At 39.7% G+C, this 26655-nt stretch overlaps 1 protein-coding gene across 1 annotated transcript in view; it reads right to left on the reverse strand.

Annotated features, from left to right (window-relative positions):
- Positions 1-25558, reverse strand: part of glra4a (glycine receptor, alpha 4a) — a 57107-nt gene extending 31549 nt beyond the window's left edge. Inside the window, exon 1 of the mRNA XM_022214095.2 lies at positions 24989-25558. Within this exon, the coding sequence (XP_022069787.1) occupies positions 24989-25056 (68 nt within the window). The 5' untranslated portion in view covers positions 25057-25558. The remainder of the gene's footprint in view (positions 1-24988) is intronic.
- Positions 25559-26655: the final 1097 nt, after the last annotated feature.

Genomic DNA, 26655 nt, shown 5'->3' on the forward strand with positions numbered 1-26655 from the left:
CCAAATACAACATTCATATTCAGTTCACAAGGCTAGTTGATTGGTTTTTAACTAAACAAGATCTTATTCTGTATGATCTCAACCTTGCCGAGCCCCAGATTTGAAAGTAACAGATCAGAATTACACCTAATTATACGAGACAGAAGTCTTCACATGGAGTACAAACATTCTGCTAATTGCTTTTTCATTAAGAAGCTGGTGATCAGAAAAGCACATCATTTCACAGTATGGTTGTTCCCTGGTTTCCTACAAGGAAGCACTGGGAGATGTCAGGGCCATTAGACATCCATACATGAGCATACTAACTTTTTACTTCCATTAGCCTAAAGGGAAATGGAGCAAAATTTCTCTCTCTGCCCGTTGAAACACGTCGCTCTAATTTCCTACGTGCCAAATTGTCCTTGACATCCACTTGAGCCTTAGGTATTGCTCTCCTTGAAGAGCTCTCACTTTGAGGTTGAACGCAGGACTTTTAGACAATTGACACAACTTTCTATCCTGACCTACCAAACCACACAAATTGATGCCAGCGACAGGCCTTTCATCAAAATACACCCAACCATGCCATGCTTTTAAGGTAATACAATGATATGTTGGGGTTTTTTTTGTCTTTAATGACTTGTGTAGCCAGTATCTACTCACTACTGTGTATGATGGCCTATAGCTACCGCTGTCCACTTTTGATCAATAGGCTCATTGGGGAATGGGATTTGGAGCACAGTGCAATTTAACCTTCCACATTCATCTTCATGACCACTGCCACTCCTGCACTGTGACACCTCTAGGTATGGAACCACAGATACAGAGCCGAGCTTCCTCAAGTGGAAGGTTTCTCACTTAATCCGACCATTATGAAGTGAACCAGATCTAGATGTCCAGTGAATATTGGAACCATCCCAACTCAGTGACAAAGCAAGGATGGATGAACAGATTAAAACAGCACAGAGGCCAAAATGCACACAGGACTACTGTAACTTGGTGACAAAACATGCACTGACTTACTTGGTGGTGTCAGCAATAAACCGGAGTTAGGCAGGATTGAGGCGAAATGTGCAGATTACGCATTCAGCACAGAGGGTACTAGAGACAGTTCAACTCAGTTTATGATGTCATGGGAGAAACCTACGGGGCATAGATGTATATTCTATGTGGATAAAAGGGAAGATGGATGGATTTGAAATTACTCTTGAATTTTTCAGCCAGTTCATTTTAGAAAATGACCTCCATCTTTAGAGTAATGTGTCATTATGCAGATGTCGTTATGCAGCCATGAGGCTTGCGAGCAAGACTATTGTCTTCGACTGAAAGACAGTGGGCTACATTTTGTTTTCTGTTAAAAGATAAGGCGGAAAACATTTCTGAATTTTTGATAAAGCTCATGAAAAGTTAAAATCTAAAGTTTTACGACATATGTTTAAATATTAGAAATATAACAAATGTTTTTTAATTTTTAATTTTTTCCCTTTTAATAGGGTTCATTCATTTGCCCTTTAAAGTAATTTTGCTTTACAGTGTACGCACATAAAAGTGAAAAGAGTAGATGTATAATTAAATATAATGTATAATGGATTGGTTTAGCAACCTTATCACTACTCGTTTTCACATCAGTGGTTACATATGCAGCTGAGAGAACAGAAGAACAAAGGTAGTTGGTGGATTCAATGCATTTTATACAGTAACAGACGCCTCATTCTCACTAGATATTGATGTGTTTATAGGCCTGCTTTCAATTCCAACCTTATCTTTGAACTGTTTCTGCTCTCCTCAGCCTTATCTTTGATCTTTTTGTTATGTAGTAAAGGATAATTAGCTCAGCCATGAGCCAATGCTAATGGTGTAATATACTTCCAGTTAAAGTATATTTAGCAGTAATGCAAAACCCCAGGGTTTAATGATTTAGATTAATCCATGCTAAACCAGAGTAAATCACAACTCTGTGCCATCGCTCATGCATACTAATTTGTAATGCAATCTTTAATCTTGTGGGAGTGAAGCTTGACATCTCTGGAGTACCCAGCAGAAATGATGTTTCCAGGTTTGTGCCACAGTAATGACAAGGGCACAATGAGATGTGGCTTGATGACAGATTTATGTTCATGTTTCTACAACACTGAACTCCAACTACCACCCCGGGCTTTTCCCGTGCAGCCCTAAACAAATCTGCAGTGGTCTAATGCATTATAGTCCAGTGACTTGAAATTCACATCAGTGTGAAATATAATTTTCTTCTCTTGATGACTTAATACGTTTACCTGACAGAATCACACTTTGTTAAATCTGAAGAAAGTGTACCTAAACTCCAACCCCGCCATTGTTAAATCTAACATCAAAATGTCATGATGCAAATGCATCTTGCTATCCACTCACACACATCATCACTGATATACCCGGAGTGATTAGGTGTTTTGGGTCAGACACTCTCACCCAGGAGACCCAGCTGAGGCTGATCAGATCCTGACTTGTGCTTGAGTAACAGCTGCTACAGCTCACTTCTCCTCTCAGCAGCCATCTTTAGGCCTTCTTGGTGGCCTAGGCACTGTACTTGATGGTCAGTTGTGTTTTTTTTCTCACTGCCTTACAGAGGGCCTGACCAGCAAATTCTCTGCAGCCCACTCCAGTGAACGGGCACCATATCCTCCAACCTTGCCCATGGCACCTTTCAACCAAGTCCATGTACCTGGTTTGCATCCTCAATGATTCTGACTGCAGAACTATGTCTGGTCTGAGTGCGAGGAACTCTGGTTCTTTGACCCTCTTTGCGGCCTTAACAATGGAGGTGGTCTATCGTGCTGGTTGGCACTGTTTTTTAATGAAAGATAGTCAAGCAAATGGTGTAAGCCACTGTCCCCGCCACCTTGAGTTGGCACTAAAGATAGCAGTCTTCTCGCAGAGCTTTCTGTAAAGGTGCGCCAGTGTTGTCATATACCGACTGAACAAGGAACTTGGTGTTTAGCGCAACTTAACTTTCACCAAGATATCTCCATTTGAATTCTCACTGCTTCCCACAGAATATGAGGCACGTGTCTGTTCAGTTTCCTGTGCAGACATGCATAACTGTGAAGCATCTTAAACATCACAGGTCAATGGGAACGCTACAGCTTATCCATATCTGCTTTGTGTAGTCTACATTGCATAGGAACTGTGAAAAGTGATCATGAGAAGACTGTAGCAGTGTGCCTTTGTTTTTGTTTTCTGATAAGGTCTCTGCCACTGCTTGTGACTATGTGCTATACCTTTGTATTATTATTAAGTTAATAGCAACTTAATAAAATAAGTGCTTGCAAAAAACAACAAAGAACACTCACAGCGAACCTCTGTTGTTATAAATGCAAAATTATCCAACAAAATAGGCTTATTTTTATATAACTCACTCTTCAAACTGCATTAAGGCTTAATGTTGGGCATAATTAAGGGCTTGGCTGATTTGACTGACAGGTGGGTGGACAGTCCATGGCCCAGAGACCTTTGCACAGCTCGCCTCAATTCCACTCATGCTTGACTTCCTTGCTCATTCTTTTCATTAGTCGAGAGTCAGGCGAAGTCTGCACTGTCAAGACAGCGATGGCAGGAGCCCCCTTCAGTAAACCTACGGGTGATGTCACATAATGTTTTTCCACCTTTATACAGTTAGTGGGTGGGTGCCACCCACTGCAACAGTACAATATGGTAAACTGAAGAGACGTAAAAGATTTTTACAAACATCTTCTTGCTTTTGGGAGTGACAGCCACCTCACAACCAACCATGTTTGTTGTGATAAAACTGAAGCACAAACTATAGCTGATTTTAACTACATGAGACAAAATGAAGTAAAAGCTTACAGTGAGCATTTCCACACTTGTCTGCAATATAAGTTTAACAAGCTGCTGGAACCTGAATTTAAAGAATGATCCACAGAAACACATTGCTGAGGATAGAAATCACTTTATACAGTGTTATAGTGACAACAGGAGACAGTTACTGCCTCCTTAAATATGTACGTGTGAATGATCGAGGAGTTATGATACTTGGTTAGCTCAACACATACTAGCCTTGAAGAGAGGTCCCTGTTGTATTCAGTCCTTCTGTCCATCATGATAAAGCTACAGATGCTATCAAATGCACTTTCTCAGCTATAGCCTCCAGTCATCACTGACATTTGAATCAATAGTGACTCAACCAAGGCTTTCAATTACAGCCCCCCTTCCAACTGACCATTAGCATTGAATTTTGAACAGAAAAATATGCATTTATTTGTGTATGAATAGTTCAGCCTTTTGGCTTTCCCCAAGGGTAAATCAAACAAACTAAAGGCTTCCAACAGTGGAAGATAAAATGGCAATCTCTGCAATAAACCTGAGGAACGGACCTTGCACCCCAAGGGAGATGAATCTAACAGAGAACCTCGTCAGACCTACCGATCCTCCCAGATGCTTCTTCTAGTCACTCTGTATTCAGACCACCTTTTCCACATCTAAGATCTGATATCAGTGCGGATTGCCTCCTGTCAGTCTCTGTGAAACAGAGCTAGCAGGATTTCTGATACAGAGAAGGAATGATACGGCAAAAAATTGCTTTGATGTGTCTGCTTAGGGGCTTAAAACGGACCGTGCCTTTGTCCTCATACATAATACAGCTCAGAGGCTGACACATCACAAATACAGTACAGTGTTTGTGTATATTTAAGTTATATTGTCATTAATTTATCTTGTAAGCTGAAAGCTAAACATCATCATCAAAGCAGGACACGTCTCTCACATCCTTTCCATGTACTGTTTTCAAGGTAGTGAAATGCCCAGATTAGAAAGGAAAGACAGGATTTCCTGATGCATCCGAACTTTAATGGTAATTGCACGGCATTATGAAGTGTGTGAACGTGTGCATATGTGCAATTTTAGCATATAAAAAGAGGGTTTCATCAGCTGTGCATGCCTCCACATGTTGGACTCTTCATTGCCCCACACCCCTCCTATCATCCTCCAGATTTAAAGGCCACTGGGAAATCTCTCCAGCTGGATTCCAACAGACTACAGGCTAATAGTGTACAGTGAACATGTAATTAGAAGCTGCAGACTGCTTTACTGCGATGATTAATATCTTCCATTTGCTGCTGCACCTATATGAATATGGATACAAGTGTCAGCTTCCATCAGTCTCGGTATAAATCACATCCTCTGATAGCATATGCTTGTTTTCCTGTCATCCCCAGCTCATTTCCAGCTAACATAATCTTTTTATTTTATTAGCCATTTGCTAACCGCTTTAAACCTCTTATGCAATGGCATTTTCCCCTTACATGGTGTGAGCTCTTGTTCAGTCCACGTTTCTGACTTCCCCATAAGCAGTGAAGTAAGGTTGGAAAAGCCTCTCATTTTGCCCCAGAGATCAACACTACAGTCCCTGCTTTAAAAAAGAAACATAAGAAAGCTGACGGCCAGCACATGAGTCACTGTGTGGTGGCCAAATTGTGGTCCACTTGTGCCTTAAACAAAAGCAAACAGGCCTACTGGGGTTTTCCTGTCAATCAGTGTATATTGAAGTGAGATTTCAGCCCAGAAGAGGTAAAGCAGGTTGTCTTACAAAAACGGCGTTCCCATAAAATCACACAAAATCCAGGCACACAAAGACAGTCACTGCACTCTACATGACCCATATTTCAGACATGACACTGAAGAGGAAGGAAGTTCTAGGCATCGCCGCTGGCCTGTTTCGCTTGATCAAGCTGCTGGCTGGAACCAACAACGTCTCCACGAAGCCACCATGGAGCTGGGTCTATCGGGGATTTTCTGAATCGAAACGAAGGCAGTCTAGCAATGCTTTGTGAAATGCAAGTTTTCATTTCAGTTACGCTGGTAATTTAGAATTTTAGTTTGACTAAAGGTAGAACTTTGTTTTTACCCTTTAATGCTATCTTTTTTACTGCACTGTTTGAGGTCTTTATGGTTGCATTTGAGCCCACAGAAAGATATATAATGAACAGGTCTGCAATGATAGACTGTGTTGTGGCACTAATGGAGGAAAATGTCATATTAACCATGAAAACATAACTTTTTCATGCAAGACAATTGCTGTAACTGAGCAATACTGCATAGATTCTGTTGTTTTCTGCTGTTTTAATCTTTGCACATATTTTAATTCATTTTATCACTGCTAAGAAGTTCATGTCTTTGTCAAGCTATATAATCCTGAAAATAATCACTAGCAAGAGGTATTTATTATGCACTTTTATGCATTTCCTAAAGTGAAAACCCCATGCTGCCTTTTTGTCATTATTGTAACTAAATACAGGTTTTAATTAATAAAAAATAAATAGCCCTATCTTTAAAAGTTCTATGTAAATGTAAATTGTTGTAACTAGCCACCACAGCCAGGCAGCAGTTAATGTTAATAAGCCAGTGTAGCTTCCCAACCCCAGAGCACCTAAAAATGCAAGCACTTGAATTTTTAAACAGTAAACACACTTTCCAAAAACACAGCATAGTGTTTTTGGAATGAAACAATATTTTTTTAATGTGCACTGATGCTTAATGATTAAAGTCACAGAATTTACATTTTAATAGATGTTCTCTATGAAGGGGGAGAGTTGTAGCTTTTATTTTGGATTAAAAAAGAACAAGTATTTATTTGTTTGTTTTCAGTATATTATTACTTGTATCCCTAAAACTGCAAGACTAGTGGGTAATGTTATTAGTCAGCAGAAGTTACTTCAGATAAAATGCAGGTTATTGCAGGTAAAATGAATAAAATTGGTTTCAGAAAATTGCGATGATATTACAATGCTTCGAGTAACTCTGAGAATAACAAGGCATAAGCCATAGCTGTTTTTCAGGTCAACATTTTTGAAATCACAGCTGAATCTAATGGGTAAAGTCAAAACTCTTAATGGTCCTGTATGCGACACTCGGAGCCACTGGATATCACTAGAGCACCAACATCTCAGACCAAAATAAACGGGTGTGGAAGCTATGATTACCCCTTCCTCCCATGTCTTATGTGCAACTGTCAATGTGCTGATGAAGACCTTTCAAAATGATTATAAAATTCCAAGAACAGACATTCAACTAAACAGACCATAAGGTGAGATTGTTGGATTAAATGAAAAAGGATATTTAGAGCAATAGAAAGCTAATTTGTCGTGTTTTAATATGTCTCTTCTTTCTGTTTAAACATAGTGTAGCAAAAGCTTTAACTGTGACTGACTTCACAACAGTCTCAGTAAACACGTCCATAATGGCAGAAAACAGATGGTAGGTATAAATGTCTGCGTGTCCCTTCTCACAGATTTTAAAAAACCCACAGGCGAGACAGACACTGACTCGGTGAGATTCCCTCAGAGGCTCCAGTCCAAGACACAACTCAGGCACAGCTCCATTTGCTTTGTGCACTTTTTCCAGGGTGATGTCTTATTCACAAGAGCCTCTTGGGCTGCTGGACATGCATTACATGTCTTGCAGTTTTTCCAAAGAACAAAGGCATGTGGCTATGGTAATCCTTTCGCCTGTTAAGAAAAAACAAGTTCAGGCAGACTATGAACTAATCCCTTTTGACATACACTTTTGTGCTTTCTTCACGTCTTCCTATCAAGTGGATTTAATTGCTCCATTGTATGAGAGAGAAGCAAACCTCTTCATATTGGATTAAATTTTTAGGTGTGATGTGTCTTTCACTGCAGACACAAGGAAATATAAATAGAATTTTCTGGGTATTAGTGAAGGAATAAACAACAGCATAACCCCGTGCCTTCATGTGACACATTTATTGAGCGTACCTCCCGGTTATTGATAAAAAAAAAAAAATTCTCAACCAAAGAGAACCACAGGATTTGACACACTATTTCAGGAAACAATGTGGGCGTCTTGTGGGGATGGACAGAAAAATGGAGGGAGTCTCAGTGGTCAGGCAGCAAGGTAACAGAAAGAATACATTCAGGACTCGCACCGAGTCTGCTGGACACAATTAAGAGATGTGTCTGCAGCCCCGTTATGGATGGTTAGGAAGCTCTGGGCCGACTGTGTGGTCTGAGATAACCAAGGTATGGCCGTGCATAATAGTAAGCATCACCAGGTACAAATCATCATGACAATCTTTTGAAAATCCAGCCAGACATCAATGTCGTGTCCTCCAAAGAGCCCTAATCGAATATTAGAGGACGTTTCCCTTGGCTTGGACATCATGAATTGTTTTTAGCCAATGTGACTCCCAGAGTTGACATCATGAAGGTCTCTGAAATACGAGCCAGCTTACCTTGAAATGACCAATGCTAAGTGGCTTTAAATGAATTTACTAGCATGTTAATATTACTTGCTTAAGACCAATGAAGCTTATTTTGCTGGTAAACACAAAGCAGGTTCTGTTTATTTTATATCTTATATGTGGCAGTAACGATATGTTCAATGTGTTCCAGAACCAGCTGAGTGGAAAATTTAAGTTTATGAACAAAGACACATTTTTTTTAACTTTAAAAACTTCCTTTGTGAAAGGTCGGAAGAATTAATTGATCTAGTTTTGCCGTTGGAATTTTTTAATTATGTAGATTAACATATTAACTCTGATGGGACTGGACAAGCTTACACTGAATGTCAGGTTGGATTTGTGCATATTTTCTCGTGCTTCCTGAGAAGTTCAATCTGGTTCAGGCTTAAAATTTCGATATTAATACGAAACTTTAAATGCAACTCTTGATTAATAAAGCAGTAAATAGTTGTCAAAGTTTAGACAACCATCAACCTGACTCCACCCACATGATTTCACAAACTAACATGACCTTGTCCTTTAAGGAAAGACAAATGATTGACAGGCAGCGATTGAATCCAGGAAAGGGGAAAGAGTTAATTAAAGGCCTCAGACAGACTCTAATGGACTCACATACTTTGCAAAAAATAAGCCCCTGACTATACTTTAAGAGGGTGAAAATTTTGCACAAAGCCCATCATATTGCTAACATGTTTGTTTCCGTTTAATGAAGAGGTTTTGAAACAAAGATGTCCTGCTTTTGTTCCAGATTTCCGCCCACATGTTGATTCTGTTCATAACTAAAATCTCTACACAGCACTATTTAGCACATTTGAATCAGCTAAGCATGGTGGCAGGAACTGTCTCTTTTTACAATGAGATTAACGGTGTACTCTTGAATAACCCAGAAAATTTCTGTCAGCAATATTTGCTCTGTAAATGAATAAACTCACTAGGTTTAATAAATTGGTTCAAATAGATACATATTAAGCAGTCTTTGTGCAACGTGAGGCTTAATCACTGTCTCTGTGTCGGGAATCCTCAAAGACATTGATTTCTTTTTTTCCTGCTTTAAATGACAGTGAAACAATAAGACTGCGAAAACCAAAATACCTACACCAAATTAAGGTTTATTCTCCAGGACGTCTCAGCAATTATTTTGAGAAAGCCTCCTTGGTAGAGCCACAGTCAAAGCTGCATTTATTCTCTTTGTAAAGCTGTGCACCGATGCAACCTAGAATATCCTTGAGATTAGCTACAACACCTTTCAAAACTGTTGTGTTCTCCTCTTCAGGAAACTTTTCCTTAAACTTCAGTACACAGTGATATCATTACAGTTCAATACTGTACTTCACCTGTCAAGGACAACTAGTCATCTCATTAATGTGGGGAGAAAAGAGCGAGTGTGCCAGTGATGCAGAGGTCAGAGCACGAGGGATTTGTGAAAGTACATGATCTGTGGTGTTTACCCTTGAAGCAGCTTTGCACTCTGTATTAAAGAGTCACCTGCAGGCCACTTATGGCAAACAGACCACTTATATCACAAAGTGTCAGATAATGGACACCTACAGTGTGGCTATCCATCAGCACAGAGTGGTTCCTCTGAAAACTGCCCCTATAGACCGTATTGAATCTGAATACAGAATACCCACAGACATCAAAGCACCTCTTGCTTACTGCAGATAAAACTGTGATTAGTGCTAGTGCGTGTAATTTGATTCTTCCTATGGTGTTTGAGAGTTAAGGTGAGCCCGAACATTAGGCGGTAATTCTTTCAGTGTGTGGTGGAATTACACAGGCTCCTGCATTGTGGATGCAGAGACCACCTTCATTTGACGCTGCTCTTACTGCCATTGTGTTATCTGACAAACACAGCTGTAATCCCCCTCAACCACGCTCTCAACCCCCTTTACTACCTGACAGATTCGGCTTCGCTGGTCATGCGTGACGTCGGCTGTAAAAATGTAAAATGGACTAAGAGGAGCAATTTGTTTTTGGTTTGTATTTAACGTGTACCTTTACTTTCCCCAAAACATCACAGTGACACAATACAGTGCAAGATTTGATTGATTAGTTAATTCTGTGTTACTCCTCTATGGCAAGTAAGTTCAGTTCAAGAAAAAAAAGGCATTTAAGGCCATCATTTTGGCCTTCGGAAACACTGATCAACATTTTATTTTTTATTTTGTATATTTCATAGGCCAAACAAGCTATCTATGGTTTAATAAACAATGGTAATAATAAATAATGAGCTGCAGACCTACATATTACTGAGTTACATTTAGAAAGAAATCTGCATAAAATTACAGTTTTACTTTGAAAAGAGCATCCATTTAATTTAATCCTGAATCAAAACCTAATGACTTCACTCACTGATTCATTTACTGTACTGCAGCACATGCAATTTGAACGAGTTTAGATTGGCTCCAAACCAGCCAAAATGACTACAATACAAGCTTATGGTTTATGCTGTTGGTGTAAATTCTACTTTGAGTTAATGATTAATATGTGTAGCATGCTCCACTACTGTTGGCTGTAGTCTGTAATATTTAGCTGATAAATCACAGCCCTATGTAATTACTGATTGATTACAGCCTGGTCAATCTAAATGGCTCAGTTATGAGATTTTGATTCAATTACAAAGCAGCTCTTCAGTTTGACCCCACTGGCCACTGTTTCGTTTTGTCCAATACCGTGTTATGAGGTCTGGGTTTCTGAGACCGCACTACTCCTTTGCTCGGAAAGCAAGGTTTCATCAGCAATGGACCTCATGATCAGAAAATAATGACATGATGGAGGGTTTCATAATGGGCCCCCACTTCATGTTTCTAATTGCAGAGAACATAATGACCTACAGTGGTGAACCTCAGAGCCAAAGTGCTGCTCTAGTCAATAAGTGGCCATTTTAATCTGCCAGGGCCACAGAAGAAGTGTGGAGAGGTCCACTTAATTGCCATTACCTTACCACTGTCTCACATACTTTGTTACCTTAGATACTCGGGAGAAAAAGCGCTGCAAGGTTGTGGTTGTGAGTGAAAGATGCTAAAACAAAGAAGCACAACGTTGTTTGTAGGACAATTGTAGTTTTATGGCACTGATGAGGCCACCTGAAGGCTGCACACCCACAGTTCCCTCCACCTCAGCTGTCTGTCTGTCTGGCCTTCCTCTTCCAGCTGAAGAAAATAAATTCATTTTTGCCAGTACCTGTGACTCCAGCAAGTGCTGAACAGTCCTCTTCCAAACTGTCAGTCAGACAGTGGAATCGGGCCACTCTCAGCAGTAAGAAGAGAAGTGCAGAAACTGTACTGTGGAGGGTTCTTCAGGTACACAAATAAATCATTTGTCTGTTTAATTATAAATCATGTGAGAAGCACAAGTTTAAACACAACACTTGATTGTATTCTATTTATTAACCCCATAAAACTCATCTCTGTGTATCAGAGTTAAATAACTTGCCTAAAAATGATCCTTTCATGCCTTAAAATCAGATATGACTCCAAACTCTTAACATGTGCAGATCTATGAAGTCTGCTCCTCTCTGCTTGCAGCAGCTCAAACACACCAGCTCACCTATGACCCTGCTGTTCGAGCTAGAAGCCAGTTCTGGAGGGAATAACCAAGGTCTCAACTGCTTATTTCACTCACGTTGTTTTCTTCCCGCATATTTTTTTTTAAATAACACCTTATCGACAGAATCAAGGTAAAAAACTTGATTTTCCCAGAAGAGGCTTTAATAATTTATGGACACCTGTGCTGTTGTATTATTTTGCTTTCTCTGAGACTGAATCGCACTGTCTGGTTAAGTTGGTTAGCTTCTGTTGAAAGTATCACCACAATTTAATGTTTTTGCAGTGTTAATTATTTGCAAAACTTTTAATTTACTTTTTATTTAGTCCATTTTTTTTACATGTGCAAAAACCTTCAACCCCAACAGCATATTATAGCCTCGCAACAGTACCTAATATTGTGTTTGTGGCCCACCTAATGAATATAAATCCAAATATTCTCTCCTTTTTAGCTCTGTTTGGGTCTCCATCAACTCCTGAGGAAAATGGCTCTACAGCTGGTAAATATTTCATTCCACTACGTGCTAACTGTGTATTTTCTCTTGGGTGCTGAGAAAGTGGCAAAGGTCACATTGAGTTTATCGTGGGTTTTTGAGTGGAAGCTGCGGCCAACAATAATTACAATGATGAATGTGGGCTGCACAATTAAAACGAAGGGCTGACACATGGTATAAAGTTCCATAAACCTGAAGGTAAAGGCAGAATTCATTGGTCATCCTCCCATGGATTTGCCACAATATGAGAGTCCTTTAATATTATTAGTGATTATTTCACCATTCTAATAATGTAGATGCATGCCTGAAAGATTTTTAGTGGTTCCCTGCATGAAACATGGACAATGTTGCATTCAATTCTCTTTCAGCCCAGCATTAGTTGGCTGCATATCTTCAGAGATTAAGAGTTACCCTGAGCTGATGCACATCAGTTACACTTCATGATGCATTTATTATTCCGTGGCTTGGGGTTTTGATTTCAGCTGGCAGCAAAGGCATGTCACAAATACATGGTTTAGTGTGAAGGGGAAAACACACACTCATTTCTCATCCAGAAAGAAAAATGACATTTTAGGATGTCAGTGATTGTAGCCTCTTAAATCATGGTTGGATTTTTAACAGGAGAAAAGATGATAAAGATAATTGGCATATTTCAGGAGATTAACTCGCCGAGGACGAAACCACAGTTTTTTTTTTCTTCCAGCATGAGGACGTCAGTGAAACCGACTGTGTGTTAAGATGCAGCAAATGAGGCTGTTATGTACATTTAATGTAGCAGAAGCAGGGAGAGGTCGTATGGGGTGTGATGGAAATGGGCAGAAAACAATCAGTCACAGCTCTCAGCCTGAGTGTCAGACGAACACCGAAGGCCCTGACAGCGAGGGACCATCAGTAAGCTGTCACCTCCACCATATATCCACACACAAATCTAATGCCCACTGAAGCAACGGGCAGCTCTGTGTCAGACACTGCTTTTTTTTTTTTTTTTTTAGATTGGACTGTGTGGCATGTATCTGCACAGCTCCCTTCTTTTTATTGAAAGTTGTTCCAAAAAAATGTTAAATTAGCTTAGACTATATGTTAGAATGACTTTATTCCAGTCGCACATACAGTTTCTATGTAAAATCAAACTTAAATCCAGACATTCCTCTGAGAACCAGCTGAATAAATAAGTTGTTTTGAAGTTGTTGTTTTTTTTAAACAAGCTACAATTAAATCTTTCCAATATTCTCAATGGAATTTAAAGCGTACCAGCACAAAAACATAAACTCTTTGTTTACCGTTTGATGAATTTTCTTTGTGTCCCCAGTCTTCATATTTCATTGATAAGTATACGACTACTGTTCGTGGTGGGGGCGGCTGTGGAGAGCAAACCGTCTGTTCGACTCTTGTCTCCAGCTTGGCTCTCATTTTTTAGTCATTAACTCACGTAAACATCCCATCTGTTCTCCTTTCACGCTTTCTTTTTGCCAGCACTCCTTGCTGTTCAAGTCTGTGTATCAACCAAGTGTGTGGGGATTTCCTTTGTTTTTAGAAAGAAGAAGAAACCTAGCAGTGTCTGACAGTCCAAGTCAAGGTGAAATCACTGATGGACTCAATCTTTTTTTTCCCTCCACTGGCATGGAAAACCCTACATCTGCGTACTTTATTATCTTTTTTATATATATATATATACTTAGGTTTCAGTTAGAGTGGCTTCATAAAGGTGTGTAAGAGTTTCCACATTAGTTTTTTTCCCCCAGTTGTCAGGCATTTTCTCACCCAAGTTTTGTTTTGGACAGCCAGTGGGTTGTGAAATGTTTAAAATGAAGGCACACAATCTTTGCAGTCCTCCTCCTCTCGACTGTTTACTAGCCTCCAGATATTACTCTGCTATTGCAGATACTTCCATACCAGCTGGGAGTACCATCAGAATTTAATTAAAAGCTATCACAGAAAGATTGTGTCCTCGCCCAACAACTCAGCTTTTGAAGTTTCAATTGACTAAATTGTGTTTACTTCTTTCCAGAGTGTTCCCTGTGATGAACAGTTTTGCTGTTGTTAAACAGGTATTTGTGATAGGGCTATGGAAGAAAATACCACTTTCTCATAGAAGCAAATTGAATGGGACATTTTAAGTACATGCTTCATCTTTCAGAAGCCTTTGTTTTAAATTTAAATTAGAGTTTGATGATCCATCTTGATGCACAATGAGTCCAACAGCAGCTTAAGTTCTTTATCAACAACTTTAAGGCCCAGTCACACCAGAAAGTGGCACTGTGATCTTCATCTGTGTGTCTTTAATATGGATGTGGTTGTAGAAGCTCGGTGTCACAGACGGCTCTCAGAGTTGAGCTGATGAACAGACATGCTAACGACTAAGATACGAACCAGCCAGAAACATGCTTGTCCCAGTCCATCTAAGCTTGGTACTAGCTTTTAGTTCTCAGAGATGTACAATGTTCATGCAATGAGGAGTGAAAACTAGGGCTGAAGTGATTGCTTGAATGATTGGAGTAATTTGATTACTAAAATTCCTCGAGGCAAAATTCTCTGACTCGAGGCTTCTATATATTAGACCTGAGGTAACTAACTGCCTGACTGCATTCTGAGTCTAGACTCAGACCTCATCCTATACAGACTCAGATCTATAATCAATTAATAGTAAGTTGATTTTCAATTTGATGGGACGCTGCTGTTTTAATCAGCGCAGCTTTTCTAGTGTTTATGGCATTTAGCAGATCAGAGCACTGAACTGGGAAGCCAGTTTAACATCATTAGGCTTTCTGTGTGTAAATTGGCTCGACAAAAACTAAAACCTCAGTCAGTGTTAACGGGTATGAAGGTGGTTATCAACTTTCTTTGTTACCTCAGACTTTCTGCTTCAAACTTGTCCACACGAACAGGAGCGTTTAAAGCATCATTCAACTCCTTTTCTGAACAAAATTAAACTATCACGCTCAGCTACTTCAGCCAACAGGTTGTTTAAATAGAAAACAATGAGGAACATAAAAATCCACGATGGTAAAAAGCTGGAAATTATGTAAGACAGGAATGCTGGTAGAAAACTGTTAATTGTGCATTTATTTTACAGATCAGTGCAGCTGATTATTTCTAACTGACAGCTGCACAATAAAACTATCACGCTTCATATATTCAAACATGATATCGTATTGAAGTGCATGTAGGTCTGACACTGTTTCATAATGAAGGAAATCACTTTAATTTGCGGCCAAATCACAGGGAAACTAATGTTGCTGATTGAATATTCTCTGCATTAAATACAAATAAGCTGATCACTTTTCTTATTTGTGTTCTCTCAGCTGCAGTACCAGCAGTTTAAACATATTGAAGTAAAGTGAAGTCGTTGCATTGGCTGAGAATCAAACCCAGGCCTTCCACGTGACAAGTGAGAATTCTACCACTAATGTTTAAACTGTATATGGACAATACACCGCTATTTCTGTTGCACAGCACGCACACTTCTGCTTTTGACATTGTAAAGCATGCCAAACGCGCAATCTGATTACTTGATTAAATCACCAGAATAATCGCTAGAATACTCAATTACTAAAATAGTTGATAGCTGTAGCCCTGTTGAAAACCTCTCTGAGTGTAAATATCATTTATTTATCTCTGTTGGTAATGAGCTGATAAATGTGCAAAGGATATTCAAAAGGCATATTTGTCTCTAAACCATTCTGGTGCAGTTCATACTGTGATAGAGGAAGGTCAAATGAAAGATGGATGCTCCATTTGACAATCCATGACCTCATTTGGTCTTTGAGGCGCCATCACAGTTCATTGTCCCAACAATTGCTTTTGGCCAATCTTGGTCTAGCTGAATATGACTTTGCACAGATTTATTACATAGATTTTAAAAAACCCCACTGGTTAAAATCTAGCTACCTTGAAAACATGTCCATGTTTTGGTTTTTATATTCTAGACGACACGTCATTGGCAAAATAAGCATTCACCACCATGGCTGAACGTTTGCACCTTGAAGCTGCGGTGTATAGATGACAGGCTTGACTTCAGGGGTTTCATACATAAGAAACCTCAGGAACCAATTCTGTCGGCTTGCAGGGTGAGACTTTTCATTTCACTCTCCTACTTTGGCATTGTTTTGTAACTGAACCCACATCACTGAACTGCTCCAGTATAAAAACATGCAATTGTGTAGGTTTAAAAGGTTTCACAGTGTTTGAGAAGAGAGGCAGGTGAGCTGGTGTGCTTGAGGAGGAGTGGAGAGGAAGGCAAAGTCTTCAAAGATGAAGCAAAGGTGTTGAGTTACATCTACGTCATACTGTTGCAGGAAGGGACAATTTTCATGAGGAAAACTGTTTTTAATCAATGACTGGAGAGGAACTTTAAATGCTTGAATGACTGACTTTGGCAAAACAGAACTGTACCAGTCATTTTAACCACCTCATCTCTGGAGGAATAATGTGGATGCTGCGTGTATTCTGCTAAAACTGCAAAGATGAGGAAATGGTTTCCTGAGAGACATCATTTGGTTCAAAACACTCACACCATTTCACACTGGCTACACTTACTCCTAAACCGTCTTTTTCTTCTTGTGTTTCGCACCCTCTGACATGCAATTTTTGACCAAAAGAAAAAAGACACAACCTGGAAACAAAAACACGACTCCAAATTGCTACAGCCTGAAAAAGTCTGACAATCGCTGTATGCAGCTGATTTAAAGCATGAATACACCCTGAAATAATGCACTGTATGTCCCAACATGTCAAAAAAAATGTTGAGTTTCATGCTGATAGAAGAAACTGTTCAGAGTTCAAGAAAAAAAATAACCTGAAATTGAAAATAATCAACTCTTGGTGTGAAGTATAGATTTATGGACACTGCTGCCAACTGGAGTCTAAAAGGAATTTCTTCTCGTGTTTCTCAGGTTTGACATTTATCGTTGATCATTCTTGTGAATATTTTTCTTTTATTTAATAGAACTGGAGTAGCTCAGTGGCGTATACATCATTTTAATTGGGCCAGTTACTCGTGGGGACACAAGAAAACTTTCCAACGAATCACTAAATGGACCAAAAAATGCAAATCTGCAGGAGTTTTTTTTAGAAGTGTTCAGATTAGGTTTTTCCTGCAAGCCTACTGACAATATATTCAAACTTTTCCACGTTTAAAACCAAATGTGGGAAACAGAATGTGTCAGCAGTGCAGTGAAGAGTCTAAAAGTAAAAAATAACTTGCCTTGTTACATCCCTAATTGGGTTAGTGTTTTTGCTAATGTTCATCTCCAAAGATGCCACTCAGAAATAGTTTTTCAGTGATTCTGCCACTGACCTATTTTCTAAATATGAAAATGAAGTTTATAATCAAGTAGTCATTATCTAATTCAATTAATGCATTACATTTAAGAGGAAGAGACGCTCTGCCTCCCCTACAACTACCTCTCCCTCTCATACACACGTGGACAAAATTGTTGGTACCCCTCAGTTAAAGAAGGAAAAACCCACAATTCTCACTGAAATCACTTGAAACTCACAAAAGTAACAATAAATAAAAATTTATTGAAAATTAAATAATCAAAAACAGCCATTACTTTTGAATTGTTGATTAACATAATTATTAAAAACAAACAAACTAATGAAACAGGCCTGGACAAAAATGATGGTACCTCTATAAAAGATTGAAAACTATTTGACCAGAGTGACATGATTAACTCAGGTGTGTCATTTAATTGACATCACAGGTGTTTCCAAACTCATAATCAGTCAGTCTGCCTATTTAAAGGGAGACAAGTAGTCACCCTGCTGTTTGGTGAAAAGGTGTGTACCACACTGAACATGGACAACAGAAAGCGAAGGAGAGAATTGTCCCAGGACATCCGAAAAAAAATTATAGACAAACATCTTCAAGGTAAAGGCTATAAGACCATCTCTAAACAGCTTGAAGTTCCTGTGACAACAGTGGCTCATATTATTCAGAAGTTCAAGACCCACGGGACAGTAGCCAACCTCCCTGGACGTGGCCGCAAGAGGAAAATTGATGACAAATTGAAGAGACGGATCGTTCGAATTGTATCCAAAGAGCCCAGAGCAACCTCCAAAGAAATTAAAGGTGAACTCCAAGGCCAAGGTACATCAGTGTCAGATCGCACCATTCGTCGTTGTTTGAGCCAAAGTGGACTTCATGGGAGACGACCAAGGAGGACACCACTGCTGAAAAAAAGTCATAAAAAGCCAGAATGGAATTTGCAAAAATGCATGTTGACAAGCCACAAAGCTTCTGGGAGAATGTCCTTTGGACAGATGAGACCAAACTGGAGCTTTTTGGTAAGGCACATCAACTCTATGTTCATAGACTCAAAAACCAAGCATACGAAGAAAAGAACACTGTCCCTACGGTGAAACATGGAGGAGGCTCAGTAATGTTTGGGGCTGCTTTGCTGCATCTGGCACAGGGTGTCTTGAAAGTGTGCAAGGTACGATGAAATCTGAAGACTATCAAGGCATTCTGGAGAGAAATGTGCTGCCTGGTGTCAGAAAGCTTGGTCTCAGTCACAGGTCATGGGTCTTCCAACAGGACAACGATCCAAAACACACAGCCAAAAACACCCAAGAATGGCTGAGAGAAAAGCGTTGGACTATTCTAAAGTGGCCTTCTATGAGCCCAGATCTGAATCCCATTGAACATATGTGGAAGGAGCTGAAACATGCCATTTGGAGAAGACACCCATCAAACCTGAGACAACTGGAGCTGTTTGCTCATGAGGAGTGGGCCAAAATACCTGTTGACAGCTGCAGAACGCTCATTGACAAATACAGAAATCGTTTAATTGCAGTGATTGCCTCAAAAGGTTGTGCAACAAAATATTAAGTTATGGGTACCATCATTTTTGTCCAGCCCTATTTCATTAGTTTGTTTTTTTAAATAATTATGTTAATCAACAATTCAAAAGTGATGGCTGATTTTGATTATTTAATTTTCAATAAATTTTTATTTATTGTTACTTTTGTGAGTTTCAAGTGATTTCAGTGAGAATTGTGGGTTTTTCCTTCTTTAACTGAGGGGTACCAACAATTTTGTCCACGTCTGTATATGCACACAAACAATAATCAGGCTTGTGAGTTCCCAGCTCCATCTGATGACCGATTCTCTGATATTTTCAGTTCTGACTCATGATCTTTCCCTGACTGGAGGCAAGGACAGCAGGGAACCTTGGTGCGATTCTCTGCCCTTCACTTCAATGCAATCCACTTCGGCTCACTCTCGATTTGCCAATGAACAGAAACACAGCAGATGACCAGAGAACATTGATGGACACGTTTGCACAATTTTCGTGTCCACTGTTGTGATGCTCACATGCTGTCAAAGTCTGCATGTGTGATAGTTTTGGATTCTTAAAACAACTTATTAGAACAGCCTCATTCCTTTTTCTACTGGACATCCAACTGTGAGCAAATGCATATTGCACAACTTGAGCGCTGTCAGATAATAACATCACACTCCAGATGGGGGAGCAAGCTGCAAATCAGAGCTGACAATATGATAACACAATAGTCTTCATATTTTCCAATTGCAATTCTGGTGTTAGTAGAATTGCAGCAAACTACACTGTAAAAAACAAAACAAACAAAACAAAACTTGTGACAGCCTGGCAGCAACCGCGTCTATTAAAACGTAAAAAAGAAATGATGGAATATTGTAATTTACACATACTGGAAAGACCGTGAAAATAACAGCAAATATTTGTCAAAAAATGAAATTTTTTAATGAAGTAAGAAATAAAACTGTTTAAGTTTACAGTCCCACGTAAAGGAGCCCATTACTTTTTGGAAAAATGCACATTTGGATGTGCACATAATGCACAGTTTTGGTCTGTTTTGTTTGTTTGTTTTACAGTCAACATGTAAATGAATGGTGTAGTGAAGTACTGAGTAACTGTTTGACTGGCTGTATGCTATGAAAAACCAAGATTTGGAAATTTGTGTTTCTTGTGCCTGAACTCGTTATTTTTTAAAGATGTTATTTAATTTTGCTATTTTTTATTTTATTATTTGGAAATACCAGAATTTGCACATTATTTTAAATTTTTGTCTGTCTGATCACATCATTTCTAAAGATATAAATCAGACATTACAGTCAAACAGTTACTCAGTACTTTCAGTACTTGAGTAGTCTTTCCACCAAATACTTTTACTCTTACTTGAGTAATTTTTTGAATGACTACTTTTTACTTCTACTTGAGCAATATTATTCTGAAGTAACATTACTCTTACTTGAGTACGATTTTTTGGCTACTCTGTCCACCTCTGGTTGTGCTGTCTTTGAACTTAAATGATTAAGTTGAAAATTGAAATCAGTTGGGTTTTGAAAAACAGAGTCAGAGTGAGCACTCTTTGTTTTGGTTTGGTGTCAGAAATGATGGCGGTGTGAGCGCTTTTACCGCTCTGACCTATCTTTGAAATTGCTACGTGCCTCATGCTTGTCTCTGACAGCCACAACGGACACAGCTAACCTTTGCTGCAAATGTTTTATCACGCTTCTGCCTTGGAAATTATTTGTCTGCGAGTACAATGTGTACATAAGCACCAAATAAGACTGCCATGTTAGAAGTTTATGTTGTTATAATTAGTTATGTAGTTAAACCGTGTCATACAGTGCAGAGTTAGCAATCGGCTTCAGCATGTGTAATACGTGTGTTCATGAATATGTCAGCACTCATATATTGATTTATTTTCTTTTCTCTGTTGTCTGTTTCAGTTTTACAAAGAAAAAAGAGAAAACTGTCGCTCAAGTAAAGCACAGAAAAGCAAGCCCTGTGTGGTTATTTGAAGACTTTAAAATGTTAGCTAGCTGTCTAGCTGCGCACTAGAACACGCGCTGCAAGGGCAGCATATTGGTCTCATTTGAATACAGTAAAAATTATAATTTTATGCTCAAATGTTGTGGCAGAATGAATTACCATTTACAACAACATAGTTTTTTCTGTAAAATAACAGTAAATTGTTTTGAAAAATTACGTTAAACTTTTAAAATCTTTCATTTTTATGGCGTAGACACTGCATTTCAACTATAGTTTGTGTTTTTTTCTAACTTTAAATTAGAAGTTTTTGTTGGGCTGATGTGTCCGGTGCCTAAAAGGCCTTTTTCACAGCCAACATTTTGACTTGTCCGAGAACAACAGGGATGTGATTTTTCCACGAATTCGCGGAATTCTGCTTTTTTACAGGGATGGGAATTTACCGCGGATCCGCGGATTTCCGCCGATTTCATTTATTTGAACGCTGATTTCACAAGTTTGAACACTTTATTGTCGCTGATACTCCCGCGCGATGGTAACGACGTTAACAATAGCTTGTTAACGACGATTGTAAACGGCCCAGCGATTAGAAGTCGCTGCGCCGCCGCCGCCGCAACCCCCCCCAACAACTTTCCGCTAGAATCAGAACTTGCTGATCCCATCCCTGGAACAGGTGTTTGTAATAAAATTGACAATGGTGGTGTTCTATTCAAGTATCTCAGTAAATCATTACAGTGTGACAGCAAGCTAAATGGAACACAGCCGTCATTCAGTTTGCTATTTACATCTGAGCTTTTCTTGTTGTGACATGTTCAAACATCCTGAGAGAAAGTGTCTATTAAGTTTAGAACGTCAAAGGTTCAGAAGCTATGGATGGCCTGTGTTGGTTCTTTGTATGACAAACACCAAACTGAAGCACGGCACCTGTTGTAGTGGATTTGCAGCACTGCTGACAGAAAGTATGACTTGTAGCAGCATGTGGATTATTCTTATCTTTGAGTCGTATGTGAGTTGTAAGAACTGTTGTCCTTCGTGCCTTCCAAACACATGCAAGACGCTGAAGTGCAGCATATTACAACATGCTGCCTCTAGCTGTTGTGACATTCAAACAACCAATTATTTATTAAATGAATTGTAGAACAAAACAAGCCACAGACCAGAAAAATAAATAACTCTGATAATCTCATTACAATGCAATGCCTTTGTGTGGGGGTTACTTTGACATGCACCTCCCAACTAGACATTTTTGCAGACCCTTCCATGGCAATAGCCCTCCACATGACAGCAGCCTCCACCAACTGGGCAATACATTTCACCACACCACAAGAGCTGCTCAGGAACAGCTCGAGGAACATGACGAAGAGCCCAGGATGTTCACCAGACAGATCATAATTTATTCAAAAATCAAGTTCGATCCATGGAGGCCCCACCTCATATCCCACAAGTCCTAAAGCAGAGGTATTTAATTCAAATTCAAAGAACCTGTCAAATTTAAAATCCTGTTACAATTTACTGACTACAGGTCCAGGTCCGTATAAGATGGCATCTGTGTCTGGATCCGGACTGCGGTCCACCAGTTAGTGATCCCTGTCCTAAAGGATCCACTGCGATCATCCTCAGGAAACTCCTAGAGGTCCTGTATCCATTCCACAGTGGGCCTGAGTTGTTTTGATGACAGGGATCTATCCTCTATTAGGCAGGTGGTTTTAATGTTGTGGCGGATGGATGTATTCATGCTGAGATAATTGGATAATAAACCATGGTTAAAATTCCTTTTTAACAAAAATGTCCGAAATTAATAGTTTGTATTGTCTTTGGGCTAAAAATTATTTCAGTTTTATTTTTTACACAGATTCAAATATAATTAACTAATAAATTATAAAATCATTTGGGCCTGCCCTTTTAATATTTTTTTCAATATTTATTATCAAGATTTGTTGGACAAGTGTGGTGTCGAATTTGACTGATAACGTTGAACTGAGAGAATGTGGACAAAATAGACCACTGCAGCTCGTCTGAACAACATCTGTGAACACTGCAGTGACTCAACGCATGAATTAACATAAATCAACAACTTTGCAGTTCATCGTAAATGTATTTAGGTTTTTATTTTTCCCTTGGAAAAAATCAACTGCAATACCCGACAAGCAAATGAGCTGGGTGGCAGAATAGGTTCAGGAAACCAGAAAGACTCAGTTTTTCATGAATTGAATCCGAATAGACCTGAAGTGCAAGACACAACACTATCTCTTTTTCACACCCACACTTTGACACATGCACATCTCTAAACCTTTTACAGCCATCACTCTTTCAGAGCATGATATGAACTTTGTTATTTATCACACCCTTCTCTCCTGTTTCTCATTTCCTCTCCATGACAACTATCCAGTCCGAAGCGTATCGTATCCATCCAGCTTGAACACCATTTTTACATGACAATCTTTTTTTTTCCACATCTCTTTCAACACTTCATGTCTCTCATATCCACCATCCCCTTTTCTCCTCCTCCTCCCCCTCATCTCCCCTTTCCTATCTGAACCATTTCTCTCCATCTACCAGCACCATTCTCCACTTTACTAATCTCCCCACTGCCTGCAGCTAAATGAATCACCCTCTCAATTTCTTGTTTGCATTTCTCTCCATCCCAGGTTGCTCCATTCCCATTTTCACTTTCCATCATTCCCCCCCAACGTGTCCACACCTTCCTCAGATTCTGCCTGTCTTTTACACCTGCCCTGCTTCCTTAATCCTTTCCTTGTCCTTCTTGCCTCTCCTCCCTCCCAATCCCTACCTACGTGGTGAGCAGAAAGGCTGGTAGGAGAGCATATAATTTCTCAGAGGAGGTGCTGTCAGTTGACTGCTCTCCAGGCTAAGAGCTGCTCTCCTTGCCCCTGGGTTCACGGAGTCACGGCTCTGTTCCGCTCCGGGATTATGCAGATCTTAATTCCCGACCTGCCACCTGAGGGTGGCAGGGCATGAAATAAGGAAAGGGTTCACTGCAAATAAAAGTTTTTGCCACCAAGAGGGGGAGAGAGGGAGGAGGAGTGCAGGGAGGTATGAGGAAGGAGAGCCTGATTGTGAGTGGATGGAAGCAAGAAATATGAAGTATGTTGGATCAACAGCAAGTAAGAGGGAATGAGAAAAGGGAGGGAAGGGAGGTTTTCTATGTCACCAAGCACGGTGAACACACACTGACTGGTCCTTTCACATGTTTCTACAATATTGAATCACCTCTGCATAGGTACATTATTTCTTGTTTTTTTCGAAACATGAATACGTTTGTTTTCATTCTGAAATACATCTTTGAGGGTGGATCACATGCTGTTAAATTGCTAATCACACCACGAATATCTCATCAAACACATGGAGTCTTAACGTTGCCATTTAACCACAAATCAAACCTGCAACGCAACCGGAAAATCCACAGGTAGTTTGTGAATATGGCAGGTTTTTTGGGGGGCACTTAAGGACACGGTTTGGTATTTATTGTATTTTTTCTCCCATGACAAATTACGCACGTTAGCTTATTACTGATCTTCGCTGGCAGTTTACAAACTGCGACCACAATATCAAATCGTGGTTTTCCAGTTCGTGACATGTTTGCTCTGTGCGTAAAAAGCTGTGCGTATTTTTTGCGTAATTGTGCCAACGTTGGCTCGTTTGTCCCTCTTTGAGAGAAGTAATTTTTCTCACCATTTTTTTTAAGATTCGTGCGATTCATTAGTTGAAAATATTCCGACATTCTACGTTCGCACCAGCATTAGGATGGTTTGCGCACATTGGAAGTTCATCCACAGAACCACGTCAACTAATCAACTTAAAAAGTCAGTAAAACGACACATGTGATGTACAGACAGTAGCGTCGATTCAAACCCCGGAAAAGTTTCTGTCGAGCAGCTGATGAGAGAGGAAATAAGTCACAGACACACAGAGAGAATAATAAATGCCAGTGCGCCTCACCTGATAAAGCCTCCTTGGAAAAAGCAGAAAGACAAGACATACAAAATCCGAATGACCTGTGGGAGCATCCTCTGGCTCAAAATCTCTCCCCACTCCCGCTGAATAACTTGCACAAATAATTTCGGGAATCAGCAAATCCACTGAGCAGCTGGTGAGACTGGGTTAGAGGAGGAAGGCATCATCTCTCTCAGTGATCCAAGCTTGTCTTTGGGGAAACTTCTCCCCCTCCCACCAAGTCCAGAGGGCTGCACACATCCACACAGCAGGCTCTGCTTCAGGCGGCTGGACGGCGCTGGTCAGTCTGTCAGTGTGTTGGTGCTTGTGTTCATGGGGAGTGTCGGTTTGCGTATGTGTGTGTGTCTGATTTTCTTTTTTCGCCTCCTGTTTCTCTGTATTTCCCTCCCTCGCTCCAAAAATTGAAAAGGGGTGAAGATTTAAAGGAACAGTAGCTTTTGTTTTGATGGCTGCCTCATGTGTAATTAGCCCTAATTAGGATGGCTGCGATGGTGAGCTAAATTGCAGTGTTGGATGCACGCTGGTGGCTGATGGCCAATCTGGAGTGAAACTCTAATATAAAATTTAGTCAGGAAATGGAGGATGAGGTCCTCAGATGCAGTGCAGCCTGTGTAGAGCTTGTAGAATGGAGTGGAAATGGTACTTGACATAAAGTTTTTGTGTTTTTTGTTATTTTCCTGGTTTATGTTGGGTGTTTGAGCCACTAGAGGGCACTGCATGTTAAAATAGTTAATGTAGCTTAAGCACTGAGGGAATTTAAAGCTGCACTGATGCGTTTATTTAAACAGTGGACTTGAGGAAATTGTGTAGACTGTGTATAAAAGATGCATGTAGCCTGCATGACGTCACCACTTGGTTTGTGGAATCCCATTCTGAAGCCTCAAGTTTGGAATTTGGTCATTGCTATGTTGATTTTTTTTTTAAAAAATAGACATAAGTTGGGGTGGATCTGACTGAAAACTCAAGGACACTACGCAATGTGATATTGTAGTGACCTGTCAATCGCAAGGTAGCTCCACCCTAAATAATGCTCTCCTTTATAGTCTATTTTCTGCTGAATGGGACCATAATTTACCAAGCAGACATCATGCCGTATTCGGAAAGTCTTGAAACTTGCAATTGAGAGCATAAACTCATTAAGAAAATGCTTCCTGTACATCGGAGAGAATGGATGTCATTAATTTATGTTCTAAATGTGTTTAATGAATATTGTTGTACCACAAATGAAAACAGGTGACATTTTTTAAAAAACAAACAATGAACATTATTTTATTATACCGATCAATCAGGCTTCTTTTTGCAACCAAAGGATTCGCCCACTGCTGGTCATTAGAAAGAATGCAGGTTGAAATCACTTCCCTGTTTGCTTTACTTTTTCGGGCACTTTAAGCAGCAATGCCCATCTGTTATATACAGTCCATCGTTAATGTCGTGACACAGAAAATTATTCAATTACTCACAAGTTTCCCTCAGTTCTACAGTGTGTTGTGTCATCTCTCAGCTTATTGTGGCTTTCTTACATGCAAACTCCTCACACTTCAGCTTAGCTTCCCTTTACAGACAGCTGTTTCCTTTAGAGGGCATCGTATATCACTAAGCATGTAAATTCTAAAGGTGAAGAAAAACTTGGGTTTTCTGTTTCAGAGAGAGGT

This window comes from Acanthochromis polyacanthus, chromosome 10 (genome assembly GCF_021347895.1).
Source record: "Acanthochromis polyacanthus isolate Apoly-LR-REF ecotype Palm Island chromosome 10, KAUST_Apoly_ChrSc, whole genome shotgun sequence".
Classification (NCBI taxonomy): Eukaryota; Metazoa; Chordata; class Actinopteri; family Pomacentridae; genus Acanthochromis; species Acanthochromis polyacanthus.